This window comes from Nymphalis io, chromosome 4, assembly GCF_905147045.1.
Source record: "Nymphalis io chromosome 4, ilAglIoxx1.1, whole genome shotgun sequence".
In the NCBI taxonomy this organism is placed as follows: Eukaryota; Metazoa; Arthropoda; class Insecta; order Lepidoptera; family Nymphalidae; genus Nymphalis; species Nymphalis io.
In genome coordinates this window covers 13,757,262-13,776,922 of record NC_065891.1, presented here as the reverse complement: position 1 = coordinate 13,776,922, position 19,661 = coordinate 13,757,262, and the positions used below count along the sequence as shown (strand labels likewise).

At 31.8% G+C, this 19,661-nt stretch overlaps 1 protein-coding gene across 1 annotated transcript in view; it reads right to left on the bottom strand.

Moving 5' to 3' along the window:
• Positions 1 to 16,848, bottom strand: part of LOC126768126 (neprilysin-4-like) — a 48,033-nt gene extending 31,185 nt beyond the window's left edge. The window contains exons 1-2 of the mRNA XM_050486042.1: positions 16,542 to 16,848; positions 6,231 to 6,307 (exon numbers count right to left, since the gene is read on the bottom strand). Coding sequence (XP_050341999.1) covers positions 6,231 to 6,307; positions 16,542 to 16,553 — 89 coding nt within the window. The 5' untranslated portion in view covers positions 16,554 to 16,848. The remainder of the gene's footprint in view (positions 1 to 6,230; positions 6,308 to 16,541) is intronic.
• Positions 16,849 to 19,661: the final 2,813 nt, after the last annotated feature.

Below are 19,661 nucleotides of genomic sequence, written 5' to 3'. Positions count from 1 at the left end.
CGTGTACACACGTTGCTGCTCGCCAGTTCTGTTAGCTTGAACTTTGCTTCAAAGAATAGTTTAAGTAATGTGGAAATTAATGAGGATAATAATGATTGAAATTTATGTAAATACTAACAGTATATACAAATAATATAGGCGTATTTTAACTATTATTTATTTAAAATAAGCTGTATTAATATTTTGTACCGATTTAGTGACATACTGTGTATATTGATGAATAAAAAGCTTGGAGTGCCAATAGATGTGGAAATTAGACAAATATATTTCAGTTTCAAGTGTTCCCTTCTAGCGGCAGTTCCTATAACTGCCTGTTATTTACATTAGTATATTAAACAAATAAATAATGTTAAGTGTGCAGATTAATAACAGCAAATTATATGCAAAATATACTAAAAAAAATATTCATGGATAAAATCGACTTGACAAGTTACAAAATTGTAAAGACGAAACTGTCAGAGGTCATTCATCACGAGACAAACGCGTTAACGATAAATTATTCGCATTATTTAAATGATAAATGTATGTGAGTCATTGCGGCTTTCTTTATGAGGATTCGCGACCTTCGCCTTGGAGGAATTTCCGAGATTTCGTGGAACAAAGGGTTTAACGCCTTGCGATTCTATGCACGTAGCGTATAATAATTTTAATATAAAATGAAAATAAACTGTTCTCAACAAGACTCGTAGAAGCGCTTACTTAGTATTTTTGTTTTCTACTTGGAAGGGATAGTGATCCAGTGTAACTACACGCACAAGGAACATAACATCTTAGTTCCCAAGGTGGGTGGCTCATTGGTGATGTTACTAATGGTTTATATTTCTTACGGCGCCAATGTCTATGGATGGTGGTGACCAATTACCATCAGGTGGCCAATCGCCCTTCCACCTACTATTATAAAATTAAATCTCCGTAGAATACAAAAGCAATTCTTATCAGCTAGTATTTAACCGACATCCAGTAATAATCTAATGAAAGACTTAAACGAGTTCAAAGATATAAAAAAATTGTTTACTTTCATTTGTTTGCATCACTTGAGCGTATTATTACAATTCAAAAGCTTGGCTAAAAGGACTGTGGAGCGAATCTGTTAACTTGAACCGCTGCGGGAATTTTTTGTTTATTATACAATGCTAGGCAGACTGTCAAGTTGTAAAGCGTACAAGCGTGAGCGAAACCACAGATTTATCTATTCTCTCACTTTCATAATCTCGCAATTCGATACGACTGGAATGTTCACTCTTCCAACTTTCAGACTCCGGACTGCTACTGAGAATCTTCGACAGTAGAAAATCCAATAACTTTTTACATCGGGATTTGCGGCTTAATGTCGAGCCACTAGACTAACGAGGCAGTCATGAATCAAAAAAGATATTTTAAATAGGTATAACTTTGGGTATACAAACGGCACCTTAATGTTTTTAACACTAAAAGTATATTCCGAGTTCAATAATTATAAAAATTGATGTTGTTTTCATAAACCCGACATACAATCATACCGGCAAAATATCGAGCCACGTATTTATTAATAATTTGTCATATTAACAATGCACGTTATTTCAATTAACGTAGACTGAAATAGCAGTTAATTTCGTAACAACTGCCATAATTTGCATTCAATCATCTCAATTGCGAATACCGCGTACAGCAAACATAACGCGAAATATTGATCGCGTGTGAATCCGTCACACCAGTTATGTCAAATTACGCGCCAGCTTTAATGCATATTGTACATAAAACTGCATATTGTAGCGCTGACATTTTATGTTTTCGTTTTTATGTTAAACTGCTTAGTAAAAAATATATAATTACATTCACATAAATTAAAAATGACATATTTCTAACTCGATTTGAAATAGGAACGTTTTTCACACACGGAACACGAAGATTGTGCGTTCCTATCCGGGCTAGCACCGTGCGCTTCATTTGTTCTTATATTTCATCTTCAATTTTCACATGAGTATCTGCCAATACACAGTAGCGGGATTTTGTGCAGAGCGAATGTCTAAAAATCTTGGACTAACATTGGATCAGTGTGACGGAATAAATTACCGCTACTTTCCCCTTAAGTCCCTTAAGGTTTTGCTTAACTAAAAATATAATATATATAAATTAAATTAAGATTATGATAGGCCAAACATAGTTAAACAAGTTAAAAAGTAAACATTTCTATTTCATGTTATATCTTCAATTCCGCCAAGCCATGTATAGTAAAACATCATAAAATCCAAGTGAAAAATATCGATTTCAAACAAAACATTATTGAATGTAAATTAGGAGTGAACGATAGTGCGAAAACTAGGTTACCATAATAGATTACTAAACGTATTATCGTCTAGTGTGTACATGACTTAGTACTGCTTGCATAATTCGCTAATTTAGACAACACGTGATGTAAAGTGAAAAAGAAAATTATTCGATGCTATTAATGGGATGCACAAACACGATTCAGAATAAAATAAATATCAGCAACGATTAATTTTAACCGCTTAACAAATTTATTATTTAAAAAAAAACCTATTACATTTTATATTGTCTGTAATTCAACTATAAGTAGATAAATTTCCATAATTTACGCATATAACGTTGTTCTATCGAAGGTCTTATGAATAAAGAAATGAAAAGATTCGATCGATAAATTATTGTAGCTGTATGAAAATAATTCGTATGCTTCGAGCGCTGTGAGTTTTGCATATAATTGACCAGGAACCGCATCGCATTATCACAATATCGTGTTAATCGATGATACATGTGTAAATCTTTCTCAGTAATGCCTTGTCGATAATTCCATGTCATGTTTGGTAATTATACGACGCGTGTGTTGATTAAATTAACTTTTTATTTATAATGGACTCGCATTTACATTGGATGATGATTTTTTGTCTATGAGACTTCAAAAGACAAGCTCGTGAGATAATAATAAACTCTTTTTTTGCTTTGATTATGAATTAAGCTGCTTAAGATCTTCCATCTGATAGACGGAAGATCTCAATGAAGGCTTTATTTCGGCTACATAGTCAAAAAAATATTCACATATTTTTATAATATGTATTAACTTTAGCAGTAATTCACTTTTAAATGAGAATGAACTGATAACAAATATTCGTTTACAATTTGATTTTGATAATTCCCTTTTTTACTCACTGATAAATATTAAGAATAGTTTCTCGAAATTTCTATAAGATAAGAACTTAACGGTTTTCGATTTTATATAGGAAGTGTAATTTAATTTATAAAGCTATTAAGTTCCACGTTTAAAAATACGCATTTTTTTCTTCTTCATTAAATTTTAATGAGTATTTTGTTACCAAGTGCGACTTGTTAAAATGTAAATTTGAACACATTCATGGTATGAATACATTATAATACCGTAGTGCTTACATTGAGCTTATCAGCTACGTGTCATATCATTTCCAACAAATATATCATGTTTTTACATTGTCAAGACTGGTATAATCAAGTTTAAAAATGTATCTAATTGCTTAGACATATGGTTTAAAGTAGAATGTCGTATTTGGGATGTAGTGTTTATATCGCTTATATAATGACATCTACTCTGAAGCACTTTGTAAATTGTTATGACAATACGGTTTAGAGTTGATAAAAGTCAAATTCTCAGTAACGATGATTAATAAGATATATATAATGATATTCATACTTCTGTTCGATTTCTTGTAACCCTAACTAATATTAATAATACGAAAGTCAGTTTGTTTGTTTGTGATCTGAAATTTTGCATACACATACAAAAATAGACATAGGGTATTTAAAACGCCAGTCGTGTGAAATCGCGGGCGGACTATAATAATACATACGATGTTTATTTGGGGATGGCTTAGTCTATTATACATACATATACATTGCAAAATTAAGATGATGGGAATATTTTACAACTGGTCGATTGTCTGACGCTGTCTCCTAGGGAATGTTTTTAATATCTTCCGATGCGTGTAATTTAATCGTTAGATAAGAGTAACTGCTAACTGACCGGCTCGTCTCGGTAAATCCTACATTCAGAAACTGTGGTAAACTCAATATATAAATTCGAGGGAATTGGGAATTAGAGAATTGTAACAGTGAAAAAAAACCTAATCCATAAAGTACAACTTCTATTAAATAGCAATAATGTTCAGATATTTTAATACATTACTGTATTTGTAAAGTAACTTCTTATATCAAAATAAACTATTCAAGGAATTTTTATATAGTTTTCACTACTGCGCGGAGTGAGTCGTGATGAAGGTTGAGGTGATTGTTTAGATTTATTAGTTTTGCGAAACTTGGCTGAAATACATATATATACATATATGTTGAAGATGTCAAAAAAAATCATGCCGAATGTGAGCTTTACGTGTGCCGCATAAACCATTAGAGTTATACCTTAGTCGGGACGAGTACTTAATTTATAATACTTAGATTAGTTTAATAATTAAATTACTTATCTTAAATATTAAATTTATATATACGGTAAAATAAATATATATTTTGTAAATTTATATGTTTTTTTTCTCTATAACTTTTTAATTTTCACAATATGTTAAAACATGTATATGTACTCAACTTTATAATGTAACCTCCTTTTTATCACCTTTTTTATTGCAAGAGGTATTCATTCTCCTTAATAGGTTATGCATCTAGTTTGAAGCTATAAATTGTTTTTGTTTTAATATTGTATTGGTGTAATTACGTAGAAAATCTTAATAAATAAATAAATAATTACGATGGTTCATAGGTGATTTAGATTGTGCTGTGTGAATAAAGGCCGTCGGTCGCTTACAGTGACATACCGTCACAGTGCTTACTATATAATGTAAACTATTGTGGCTGTTGTAGTCTCTTTAAAACACTGATGTATGGACGTCGTGGGCGACGTTCTAACGCTTTGGGCCGCGTCTCTAGTTATTTCGAATAATTGCAGCGTAAATTCAATAATAAATGGCCCAAAAACAACTCATTTTTATTGAATCACAAGATTTATTTCCTAGTTATAACTAGTTCGTAATCTTTATCTAACCAATTTGTGCCAATCGTGAATTAATTTCCCTTCTTTGGCAAATGGCACACTTTTAATGATCACATATTTATTGTCATATCAATTATCGTCGCGGCATTTGTAAAGGCAACGTGACTGTTACCGTAATATAATATTTTTTATCTCTCTATTGTCTATAGTTTGTAACAGGTATTAATAAGTATTTCAATTTCTCACAAGCTTTGCCAATGCCTATAAAACATCAGTGTTTTATAATCCAAAATCTATAAGACATTAGACTCTCGTTGCATGTAGACTAATTGATTTGTAGCTGGGCTTAAATAAGGCTTGGTCGTGTTGATATTCAAAAATATATGTTTACAAAATATAATATCCTGGGACATTATTCACACACGACCATCAGATCCCAAACTAAGCAGAGCTTGTACTATGAAAACCAGACAACTGATATACTACATATACTACTTTTCTTTTATAAATATATACTTATATAGATAATTACACCCAGACTCAGGACAAACAGACATGTTCATGCACACAAATGTTTGTCCTGGGAGGGAATCGAACCCACAACTTTCGGCGTGAAAGGCAAGTATCTACCATCCACGCCAACTGGCCCGTCCGAAATAATCGGTATTTCGATTACTTAAGAATTGTTTTTCTCATTTATAATATGTAAAGATTTGCAATAAGATTAAGGTGCATTATTTATGCGGGCACGCATGCTCAGCACAACAGAATTGCATAATGCAATGATGCGCTGCTGTGCTACGTATGCACACTTCCTTGATTTCTCAGTAATCTTATAAATAAGTCAATTTGAATATGCATGAAATAAATTAGATAAAAATGTTTGTTTTGAAATGTTGCTCGATAAAAAACAAAGAAACTAAAAATAATTTCTAAATGAAAATACCGTAATTGGGAATTTAAAAAAGGGTTATATACGTATACTACAAAGTTGTCTGAAGTTGATGACAAACATTATAATATGTTGCTTCTATTTTTGAAGTCATTTCAAAAGACATTATAACATGAACTAATAAGACAATTACTATAAACATTATTTCTTGAATACATGCACGCATAAATACATTGACTTTCTCAGCCTTTAAACTGAACCATAATATATTCTATTACAGCTGTATCGCAAACTGCGAGTTGTGTGTCCCCAGATTGGACTTATTTATTAAATTTGTTTTATATTTGAGTGATTTTGAGTAATAAATTGACTTACAATTTTTCTTCTAGTCCACTTGCGGTATCCGGTAGTTGAGCAGCGGAGCGCTGGCTCTCGCTATCAATGTCCTTGACCTGAAACAAACAAAAATATTATATAGATATACTTGATTGCCTTATTGTTTTTGTGGCTATCTATAAGGTTGTATATTTCAAGGTTTAGAGTGCAAATCCTGAGTCAATAAAGGTATTGAGTGTTCTGTGAAACAGCAATAGTTTTTATGTTCCACCTCAGCAAAGCTGTTCTCTAGACACAATTTGAATTGAAACTCATCACTTCATGAAAAAAAAACAATATGCACCAAGTGTTAGTTAAACTTCATCTCGTTTGGATGGAACTAGTTCGAAATTTGAACCAAGATTTCACCCACAAATACTATTAGTTTAATAGAAGTTTGTAAAAATAAACATGTACATAATTACATTAAATTAATATAATTAAATTTTACTGGTGGTAGGGCTTTGTGCAAGATCTTCTGGGTAGGTACCCACTCATCAGATATTCTACCGCAAAATAGAAGTACTTTTTTTGTTATTGTGTTCCGGTTTGAAGTATGAGTGAGCCACTGTTGATGGCGCATTAGCGATGTAAGCGATGGTTAACACTTCTTACAATGCCAATGTCCATGGGCGATGGTGACCACTTACCATCAGGTGGCCCATAGGGTCGTCCACCTACCTATAATATAAAAAAAATATAGCTAATACTATATATTCATAAAAAGAGTATATAATATTTTTAGAATCGTTTTCACGCAACTTCAATATACTTACATTGAATGTAATATAATTGGTAAATGATATCAATAACAAAAACGTGTCACCGAATAATTATGGTTAATTATATAATCAGTTTGTAATGACATCAGATGCATTGTGCTGAAACAATGGGAGATAAGAGTGCCCGGTTGATAAATACGGCAATGAAAATATAAGCTTGTTAATAAGATGCCGAATTTAGTGATATAACATTTACGTGGGATGATAAAATCATTCCAGTCACCATCGTTTTTATTTTATTTTATTGTTCTTATTTCCAGTTCTATATTTGAATTTAGACTTAATTAATTAATAGGTTGTTAGATTTTGTATCATTAAAAAAAAGAGTCACTTTTAAATGCTTTAAGAGAAATTAAATAGTCCAAGAACAATAATATAATTAAATAATGGGAAAATGCTGCTAGCATTTATGCAACCATTCTACGCGGTCATGATTTATACATCATCATCATCATATTCAGCCCACATTAATCCACTGCTGGACATAGCCTCCTCACAGGACCTCCTCACAGGCGCGTATTGGTATGTGTAAACCATAAATTTGTCTTAATGTAAAAATACACATTTATCTCAAAAATGTTTTACCTTCTTTCATGAATCTCGAAAGCAATATAAAGCGATTTTAAATATAACGTCAATTTTTAAGCTCATATTTCATGTCGGTCATAACTATATAAGTTATTATTTTGTGTGTAGACGGTCATTGCTAACTTAAATAAAATTGCATCGAAGTTCAATGAATCACAATGACTTGCTGTACTTTTAAATTATTAACAAATAATTTCAAAACCAACTGCAACAGTAATGAAAAAGTCTTGTTTCCTAATAATGACAAGTACGTAATTGTCAGTAAAGTAATGACGTCACAATGTCTGTAATCTATTATTGTTATGTTAACGCTAATATCTACCCACTTCTTAAATAAAACAGAATTAGTAATCGTGTTTGTTTGTTTTCACGATCTCGTCTTACCGAAAAACGTCCAGCATTACTCGAAAAAATACCGAACAACATGAAACCAGAATAATCCTAAACTATTTCAAATTACATAAGCCGAGATGGTCCAAGGTTAGAAAACATCAATCTTCAACGAAGATTGTAGGTTCAACCACGGGTAAGAACCACAGAATTTAGGTATATGTATGACTGTATGTATTTAATTTATGTTTATAATTCGTCTCATGCTCGGTGGTAAAGGAAAACATCGTAATGAAACATGACTGTGTCGGTTGAGCCAGCGTGAGGTTGGAGCAGCGTGGTGGAATAACGTCTAAATAATCTCCCTTGTGCCTGTAGTAACAACGGCTTATTCACCCTTTAAACCGGAAAACAATACAAAGTATTGAAATATATCATAATTAATCTCGCGGTCAGCGAAGGAAAATATCGTGAAAATGTCGTGGGCACTTACATGTTGCATGTTACGGAATAGAGAGAGCATCTGTGTTTACGCACACACATGTGCACTATAATATGTCCTGTGCAGTTGGCTAATCTCTTTTGAGATCTGACTGAAATCGGTCTGAAAAATTGTTATTATTAGTATAAATACGTTTGTGTTTTCTGTTTATTTTATTTAATATATACAAACATCACTGTACTTAATAAAAGAGGTCCAGCTGTGAGATATTTACTTTTACTTTACTTATAATGCTGTCTGTCGTAATATGTTTGTGTGTATGCAAGCACTAAACATGTTTATGTAACTCTGCATAATAATGTCTTATTCTTTGATTTCATATTCATATTCTTAGTGGATGTTTATTCAAAGGAAGAGTTCAAATTATCAGAATGTTTTTCGTTTTTATTAATCTTTATTCTTATACGAATAACTTATACAACAGCTGATTAACGAAATAAACATTTAATGAATGAGGTAGGTATATACCTCATTCAAGCAGGCTCTTACTAGCTGTTTTGTATGACCATTTTTAAAGATACATTAGATTTAAGGATCCTATGGGTTTGGAATATTCTCCTAAGAAGAACTTATATACATATATGAGCAATACCACTGGCTAACTGACTCATCACGAGATCTCCGAAATTATAGATCCGGTGACTTAAAATTTTAAGTAGTTACTGCTTTCACGACGCTTACGCTCATTAAGTACGGGTTTTACGCAAATCATATACATTTTTTTTTCACTGACTTCATCTAATTAAATAAATTAAAGGGCTATTTTCTATGAATTTTATAATATTTAAAATTATACGAACATCAAAGATCATCTTACTTCCAGCAAGCTCTTTTATCGTAATTTTAATATTGTGCAGAAAAATGCATGTCATTGTAATCTGATTATTATTTACGAGCGTAAAATTAATACAACTACACATACGCTCAACGAGAGCCATAACAAAATATCAAACAATGATCTACTAACGATCTGCCGAATGCAAGCACGAGTATAGTCGATCGCGTGGACCGCGTTATGTCATATTGTTCTTGCAATGTGTTCCACTTGCCACACTGTTCTACTTCTGTCTTTTTCTTATTTCTTTTAAGCCATTCGCCTTCCGTTAAATTCGAAAGGAAATAAACTCATCATGAAATGTGCTTTGTGGTAAAATATCGCATTGTTGCATAGTCTGCGTAGTATCTACCTATATAGTAGAAGTTAAACGTAATTGTTACAGTATTGAATAATGGATCGAAGTTAGAGGTTAAATCTTTGTGAAATACATTTTTTGAGAGATTCACGAGAAATTATCAATTTACATAATCTGTACTTATCAAATTATATAATCTGTATTTTGTTAAAACGAAGTACCTCAACGCGTTTATAATAATTAGCTCACATTAAAAAGCAAACGTTTTAGTTGAAAAAAAAAAATTGTGTGAATTACATATACAAACAGTATGAAAATTCTAAACAAAGTTGAAATAAATACACTGTTTTCGTGCTGAATACAAAAATATAACAAAAACTAAATAAATACGTATATAAATAATTGGACAAAATATTTTCTTATTTTAAAAAGCCTCCATAAGAATTTTGCTTCCATAAAATTTACTGTTACTCAATACCCTAATAATATTTTTAATAATATAATAACGGATAATAGACTCACCATATTTATTGCGACAAATTTATGATTTCTCCTCAACCGTGGGAGTAGGCACATGTTTCTTTGTTGTACTTTCCCTTTAATTCATTTAGCATATTGTTGTATGTGACATCCTTACGTCTCTCGTATTACGGATTACTAGGACTGAAGTTAAAGATCCAAGGCCCCTAGACACTATGGCATTTGTGGCCCCCCATTCCGAAACGGTTAGAGTAAAATTATATTTTTTTGGCTGGGTTGGAAACCTCATCTGGAGGAGCCCGTAGGCCGGTAACTTGTAAGCCTAGGCATAAATCAGGTGCTGGCAATTACTAAACGATTTCAATATATGTATGAAGATAAGCCGAAATTGCCCAATATTTAGAACGCGTGAATCTTGAACAATGATTGCAGGTTCAAACCCTACTGAAGTAAGCACTACTGAATGTTCATGAGCTCAATTTATGTTTATTATAATTCATCTCGTGCTCAGCGTCTTATTTCAGGTTTGTGGAATAAGCTCCTTATTTTTTTAATGTGAACTACTTGATAAAAAAACAATAACTTAACCGACCCGGAATTAACATTGGAGGACCTCAAGATTTACAGCCTTATAATCTAGCCACTAGATCGAGCCTGATATGCGTGCAAGTATTATCTATATCTTTATTTATACTATAAAACTATAAAGTGTATCTGGTTGTACGCGATAATTTAACACTAAGTCAAAGCATTCCGATTGCGAGGAAATTATAAAGTTATATATTTGAATCATGTTAAATTAGCATCGTCATCTATACTAATATTATAAATGAGAAAGTTCTTCAGGAGTTCTTCCTTGGGGTTCTTACTTTTTATGCTTAACATCTGCCTTCCTACTACGCGAGCGAAAACTAGTTCGTAATAAACAATAATAAAGTCGATTTGAATAATTATGTTCACCAAAAAGGTATAAAAAAAACTACTTGAAATGATATAATTAACAAAGCGTAATGTATACTTATGACATGAATTCTAAGGACAGTTTGTTTGTTAATATAATTAAAATGTTGTGTAAGATTTCATTATATTATAAAAATGGCTTTTTCAAATAACAGAATCGATAAACAACGTTAATTCTTTAATTTTTAATAAAAACATCTAGTCATTCGGTAAACTGACGACAATCTTATAGCATTCATTGCATAGTAGAATATATAACTTGCACCATTTCGGAACGTAACGAAATCGCCATTATATTTTTTTCCCGCCAAACCGACGTCACTATTTAGCCATAGATTAAATTGTAATGATCGCAACTGAACCGGAACAAGAGAGGTTTTCTATGAAAATCTCAAGTTCAAGATAAAAGTGATGCAAAATTGTTTTCATTGCGTACTTTCAGTGTTTAATACTTACTTTGTGTTTCCTATTAAATATGTTAACTTATTGTATTTTTATTATGTGTTTAATCGTTGTAATTTAATTACAACGCGGATGCATAAAACCACAATTATTATTCATGGAACGTCTTCCATGCATTACTCTCTGATTGTCGCGATGGGAAACGAATACTATGGTTCGTAATAAGATAAATGACATTTTAGATGCATGATACAACACAATGAGAAATGCAGACGTTTTATTAAACATATATATAAAAATAGACGTATTTAAGTAATTAATGAAAAAAAAATACATATTATGTATCAAATATATAAATACATTTTTAAATAATAAAAAATATAGTAATGATTTAAAATGAATTAATATTAACGGTTAAACTTACTCTTTTTATGTACATAGATTTTTTTTACTTTATGTATAATTTTCCTTTATTTAAAGTAATAATTATATTATATTGTAATATCTTATTACTAAGAAATAATATGCAGAAAATATAAACAAGTATTGAATTATAACATTTAAAATATTTTAATGCACGAATCGATTATAGTTCAGGCGCCTTTATAATGTGCGCATGCGCATCCTTTAAACAAGGACACGAGCTTTTACTTCAAGTATAGCTTAGAATTTGTTCTAACAAAGACTTAAGTTTGAAGTTTTAGAAGTTGTGTACAGTAACACATCTTAAAGACGTAGGTTCGAATCTATAGCCATAAATTGGTTTCTTTGCCACTTAATTTTTTTATTTGTATAAATTTGAAATTGTTTGAAATTGTATTTTAGAATATTTCATCTAAATATAAGACCATCGTCCATATGGCTCAGAGAGAAATCATGTTACCCCGAGCTTTAAAAAAAATCGCCCTCATTCGTGAAAAATATACAATTCAGTCAAATCTAAGATGAGTTTTTGTATATTTATTATTATTTACAAAAACACTAACATTGTATATTTTTTGCATTATTTTTGCAATTTTATCTCAACAACAAAAACGTCATCTACTAACCGAAATCTCAATGTGAATCATACATTTTTATGGGTTACGTAACCGGTGATACATATAGACAACACATCCATGTAACACATTTAAATTTTATCATTCCAACACTGTTTGAACCGATCGGCTATCTCTTTAGAAATGAACATACTGTATGTCATGTGTGTGTATGTCTGTGTGATTGTATTGTTTCTAGTTAACGGCGAATACCTATCTGGGTCGTTTTGAAGTCCGCTCGTTAAAATATTGATTGAAGTAACTGTTATAAGTGAATAATTCTAACATACTACTATAAACTAACTTTGTTACGCTTTCAAGTCTTTATTGCTACGTTACAGAAAAGGACGTAACGTGTGTCAGATGTTAGGAACTAACCCATCACACGCGGGCGAAATCGCGAGCGGAAACTAGTTCATTATGCAACGTTAAGCTGGATAGAGTAAATTGGTAGTGCATAAACAGTATGTTATTTAATAAAATATAAAAAAAACGACAGGAACAAGGACAAGTGACTAAATTGTGTGTGTTTTTTTTAAATGTCTGCCAATGATAAGTGTTCACCTCTGTCCATAGACATTGGCATTGTGGCCATTCGTTACATTGTCAATGCGCTGCCAAGCATGGAATCTAAAGATGTTAATATGTTCCTTGTCCGTATAATTGCTCTGACTCAATCTTCTTACCGGAACGCAGCAATATAAAGCATTGCTGTTTGGCGGTAGAATAAACGGTTAGCGAGTAGGATTAGATTGAAATGATTACATAGCGAAGGTGCTTGGAAAACTCAAACAGGAGAACTGTATAGCTGACACACCATAAGCAGCCCTTTGGTGATATATATTGTCTATGAAAATTTGTTTATAGCCTATTCCAATCACATGAAGAGTGAAAAAAAATAAAAACTTTTACATTTAATTAACGCAATATCATTGGCAAGATCTTGAATAATCTATGGGATTTATTATGGACTTGTGAATAAATAGCGTTTAATTTGAAGTTGATATTGGGATTAGGTAAAATGAAATAATACATAGATAAAATTAGTTAAGAGAAATAGTGTTGTATAATTAATATATATTGTCTATGAAAGTTGTCTATAGTATGTTTGTAGTGCATAATATTGCAGAGCTTTTAGCAAATCGTATAGTATATTATATATTCTAGAGAATAAAATTGTTTTATGTTACAAATTGCCATCAATTAATTACTTATTTATTAAAGCTTATATAAGAGACAAAAACAGTAAAGAATGTTCCTAATTAATTCGTCAAAGTCGATTCCATGCTCTAAGAGGTCATTATTATTTATTTATATAAAGAATAATGACCTGTTACTAGTGTTGATCGACGAAAAGCGCTTTAAAATAAATATGGAAAAACGTTAGGCTACTTACGTACGCGGCGGATTACCGCGGTGTCGACGGGAAGTAAATGTAAACCGCTTGTATTGCGCCCTATATGCCAGCCTTAATTATTATTTTGGCAACAGTGCTACGCTTTGGTTACGGTGACGTGTGGTGACGTTTTCATATATCTTAAAGTAGTTTTTTTCCTAGCGTCGATTTGCTTTTGAGATTTAAAATAAAACAAACCCCGTTATCTAACTTTAGGTATATGTAGAATAGATAAATATTTGATAAAATTCAAAACGTAGGAAAAAAAACTTTTTATATATAAGGTCCTCCAGACCGATTTCGACCGCGGCGGCTAATCTCAAGACAGATTAGCCAAATGCGCAGGACATATTATAGTGCACAAGTGTGTGCTGAATCACAGGTGCACTCTCTATTCCTTAATTCTCATAATCCGATGGGACGGCAAATGGACACGACCGGAAAGAGTGCAGGACCAACGGCTTTACGTGCTTTCCGAGGCACGGAATTGTACACACTACCAACTTCCGGACTTCGGGCTTTTCGACAGAAAAACCCAATGCGGTCCAATCTAGCCAGTAGACCAACGAGGCAGATATATATATATAAGTGTGTAATAATATAATATTTGTTTTATTTTGTTTAATTATTTTTATGTGTATATTTCTACAAATATGTGTTACATTTTTCTCTTATTTTAACGATTATTTTAAGGTCTTTATAACATAAAAGAAAAAAAAAATCTGAAATGAATTAAAAACCCGATAAGTAAATATAATTTTTAATCACGCTCATAACTAACCTAGATAAGACAGTAAAATCATTATCAGACTAGTTAAATAAATCTGTCAAGACGCAGAATATACGGTTCCGTAGTCATTAACTTGACAAAACCTTTAATTCGTTTGGTCACCGAGTACGATTCTTTATTGAATACATCGGCTACATGGTTACATCGAGGTATCAAACAGCTATACTAATAGATGAGATGAATTTTACTGGTGGTAGGGCTTTGTGCAAGCTCGTCTGGGTAGGTACCACCATCTCATCAGATATTGTACCGCAAAACAGCAGTACTTGGTATTGTTGTGTTCCGGTTTGAAAAGTGAGTGAGCGAGTGTTATTTCAGACAAAGGAACATAACATCTTAGTTCCATAGTAAGGTTGGTGATGCATTGGCGATTGTAAGCGATAGTTAACATTTCTTACAATGCCATTGTCTATGGGCGTTCGTGACCACTTACCATCAGGTGGCCCATATGATCGTCCGCCTACCTATATTATAAAAAAAGAAGACTTTCAAAAAAGTACTAAACATATACACATAATACTTATACCAGAAGATTTACTGTATAATATTATTTTTACCAGCTTGACCTGACAAGCGTGAATTTAATGTTCCTCTAATATCATAAAATTTAGTTGAAACGATTTTTCAATAGAAGAAATAAAATACAAATAAATGAAAAACTGTAAGCTGATTCACGGCTTATTAATACGAAACCCTAAAACAGTTTAATTGTATTAATTTATTTCGTGTCCTCTTATTCGAGGTTGTTCGATAGTGACGGTTTTCAGTGATAAGACCGACTTTAGCAACAACTTACTTCCGATGTAACGCGGTATGCTCAAAATATTGCAATTCTAAAAACATTCATTGAGTTTACTCTTTAAGACGCTCCATTATATAAAGAATCTGACTTGAATACTCGAAAACATGCACAAATGGTTAAAATAAAATTAGGTTGGGTATATTATTAATGTTTTTTCACTAAAATTAACAATATACAAACAAATATGTAGATATACAAATGAAAACACCCAAAATGTGATTTTTAGCAAAAACATAAAATATTATAATCATAGAAAATATATTATTGCCTATTAATAAGTTTTATATTTAATAATAGTAAATACTGTATTGCTTATTATGAGGGGTTTTTTCAGGTTTTTCTAGTAGCTGAAATATACCGGAATTGTTATGCTTTTTGATAACTTTTAGACACTTACGCCTTACGGTGATTATGTTATTTAAATTTTATATTTACTAATGTAACAATTAGAGGGTATGTACCGACGTTAAGTATTACACTGTTTTTTAAATTGGAAAATTTTGTGAACCAACTATGGCTCACAAAATTACACAATTAAAATAATGTTATTTGAGTTGTCTTAATATTTTGTAATATAAAAAAACTATCAGCTTTTTTATGTATTATAATATTATAAGTTAGTATTTAAGTGTTTATTGATATCGCGTGAATTCTCATTGTCATATTTATTGGTAGCCTTAGTTGATTGTCTTTTTATCTAATTTATAAGTCTGATGAGGACATTTACCAAAGAAACTATTTACAAAAAAATAATATTCCGTTTATAATTGTGTCGTATTTATTATTTAACGTGCTTGAAGACGCACAGTCAAGGTTTTGCAGATAGTTCTTTAATAATAACGAAGAAGAATTCAGACTACCTACCTATTTTATGAAAGTCAAATTAACTGGATATTGTCTTTTATAATACAAATTGCGATTCTTAGAATAATTTTCTATACTTAATAAACCCGGCTGTTTGATAATTAAATTATTGATTTGCATGTAATCAATACAATTTAAAGAATAGGGTTAAAATGAGTAATATGTGACATATTATATATTTGTTTTATATAATAATTTAAATATTTAAATAAAAATCAACACACAAATAAGTGGTATTAGCTTACCTTATACTTCATTATGTATTTTAAATACAAACACAAGCACAATAATTGTTTTTTATTTAATTATATTTCTGGACGCACGATGTTATTTTTTTTTCGCGCCGCACAAACTATTCGCGCATGCGTGGTGTACAACCACGCGACAATGGCTGCGCTTCAGCCGTCGCTGTAGTTTTGCTTCCCCGCCATAGAGGTGCAACGACCCGTGTTCTCAACTAACTTCCTTGAAGCAGAGTGCACTAAACAGCAATGTATACAAAGTTGAAGGTAAGACAGAAATGACGCTCAACACGATTAGGATGCTGAAATCGCGATACAGTTGGTTTAACTAATGCCTTTGACTGTTTCAACATTTCAAATCTTGTTTGTCAATTTCAATCTGCCATTCAGATACAAATTAGTCTTGTAAATCGATTAAGTATTTTCTTGCAAAATGAAAAGTTTGTTGCAATTTTAACTTTAGGATTTTAAGCCTACAAAATAATATAAGTAGGTAGGTATATAACAAAAAGAGAAGTTACTTTAGCGCCATGATGTAATGAGGATTTTCGATTTTAGAACTATTTGTTCATTAACTTTTTGTAACTTTTACAAAATGAAAATGTATTTGATTTATACGCTTTATATAATTATTGAGTATGACTTTTCAAATTAACATTTTAATACAAACATATTATTTGACAATTGATATGTACCGCAATTACGGCTATATTTTATACAATGTATACGTTTCTGGACACAAAAGAAAAAAAAATGTTCGCATTTTCGAAGTTTCGAAGGTCGTATTCAAAGTGTGTCGTTTTTCATCCAAATCTCTTCAGCAAAACCGGAAGCTTGGTTTCTGTATGCGTCCCCATATAAGGCGAAGGTCATGATAAAGGCTTATCTGCTTACTGGATATTGATATATGGCATATTGCCTCTGACGGACACAACTCTTCCGAAATATTTATTAAACAACCAGTACTTTAAAAGCAAACAACGACAGCAGTAACTAAATTAAATTTAGATAAAAAACACTTTATAGAGATCATACGCTAATCGATATGGGGTCAGTACAATGTGTTTTTCGTTTCCTTTCATGTTAAGTCATGTCCTCATTTACTCTTTTATGCCTATTGCTATAAAGACATCAACGTTGACAGACAATTATCAAGGCTTAATTAAATTAGGAGTTATAGATATATAACTTCTTTTACCTGACTACATCAAAGCCTACAGTGGGCTATGGATGCATGTTCATCTGAAATTAATGAGGTATCATTAGAAGTGTCTTGATTGGCTTAATATGATATGGCAGATAATAATTTCTGAAAAGAAAATTTACAGAGCGCGTTTTTTTTTTGATTCTTCCGGATTTTTTTCGTCATCTCATTACATATACATATCATGATTATTAGCTTCTTTTCATGTCATGAAATATACTTTCACAACGTTCTCTTAAGCCTCACGCAGGTAAAATACATACCTATATCGTATTGTATCGTATCGTAATAATGCAAGTTATATTGATTGTTAGCAATCCACACACCCATTCTCGCATATAGATTCCACTGACCGATTTCACGGCCACGGCGGCCTATCTCAAGAGAGATTGGCCATATAATATAATAGTGCACAATTCCCGCACTCTCATAATCCGATGGGACGGCAATCCGACACGCCCGGAAAGAGTTAAGGCGCAGCACCACAGGCTTTGAGTGCTTTTCGAGATGCGAGAGTGCACACATTTTTCGGCCATAATAATAACGTTTTATTGATATTATAGAATAACCCAATAACTTTTTATTGGTCAGACCTGGGGTTTTAACCCAGGACCTATGGACCTACGGCCTTATATCTAGGCACTAGATAAACGAGGCATTCAACATTGTATAAAATAATAATAAAACGTATACTTATATTAAGCACTCCATAAACAAGTCTTAATGTTTCTTTAACATTTTGCTAGGTTTCTCCTAACACGAGTTCTTAGCAAATTAGCCGAAAATTTTAACTGTTAAAAATATATCACAGGTGCATGCGTTTCAGATTATAAGCTACTACCTACCTACCTGTTCCGACTTCATTCAGATTATATAAGAATTTTATTTAATAGTATTTTTAACTTATAGTATAAAACATTCCCCAACAGATCTAATCGCCTGAATAGAATTTGTATGTCCATAATTTTAGGCGAATTTTTACGCTTTTATTTAAGTATCTATCTAGGTTCAAATAGCAGTCTAAAAATCAATGTTTATCTAGAAATTTATTTGCTATTTATTTGATAAGGATTCATATTTTGTGATAATTAAACTAAATTACACTGGCAGTTAAGTATCTAAGTGAGCTTGCTTCGAACGGCTCTACTAACAAGCGATTCGTTTTCAATATATATGTTTATATTGAGTTATTTAAGGATTGATACTTAATACAATATATTATAATATCAATAAAATATAATTATATATATACAATAACAATTGCTCGTTTAATATCATAAGATTAAAATAGTTAAATACTAATACTACAAGTTAGTGTATAAAAAACACCTACATGATGCCGCAGATTGTTTTGTAGAAATTTACAAATCTTTAATATGAAGATTTTTAAACGATTAGAAATCACCTAGACCGAAAAAAAATAACTATCTACGTTTACATAATGAACTGTATCTCAAAATACCTACAACGTATACATTAACCAGCTGCTTATTAGCTGGCCATACCTTCTAGCAACTGTTGTGTACGCCCCGGAACTCAATGAATGTAGCGTATGCCCTAAGTGAAGTCTTCAGTGGTATTTACTCAAAAAATCGCACGATCACTGCTGGAAAAGTATACATGTGAGTAACCCAAAACCCTTTTTATTACACTGTAGCTCAATTATACCCAAGTTGAAAATTAGCCCCTAATAACTATAGGACAGGGGACAGTTCACACATCCTAATGATCAATTTAGGAGACACTGGTTATTGTGTGATCTGCGGAAACGAACAGCAATTGAATAGCGGCGTCTCTCTCTCGGTTTTGGCTGTATCGCGTCACACGAAAAGCTACACGCTAAGTACACGGATCATAGTAATACCGCGTTTTTTATCAATAAAATTGAGCCAGCCACAACTAGAGAGATCAAGGATTGA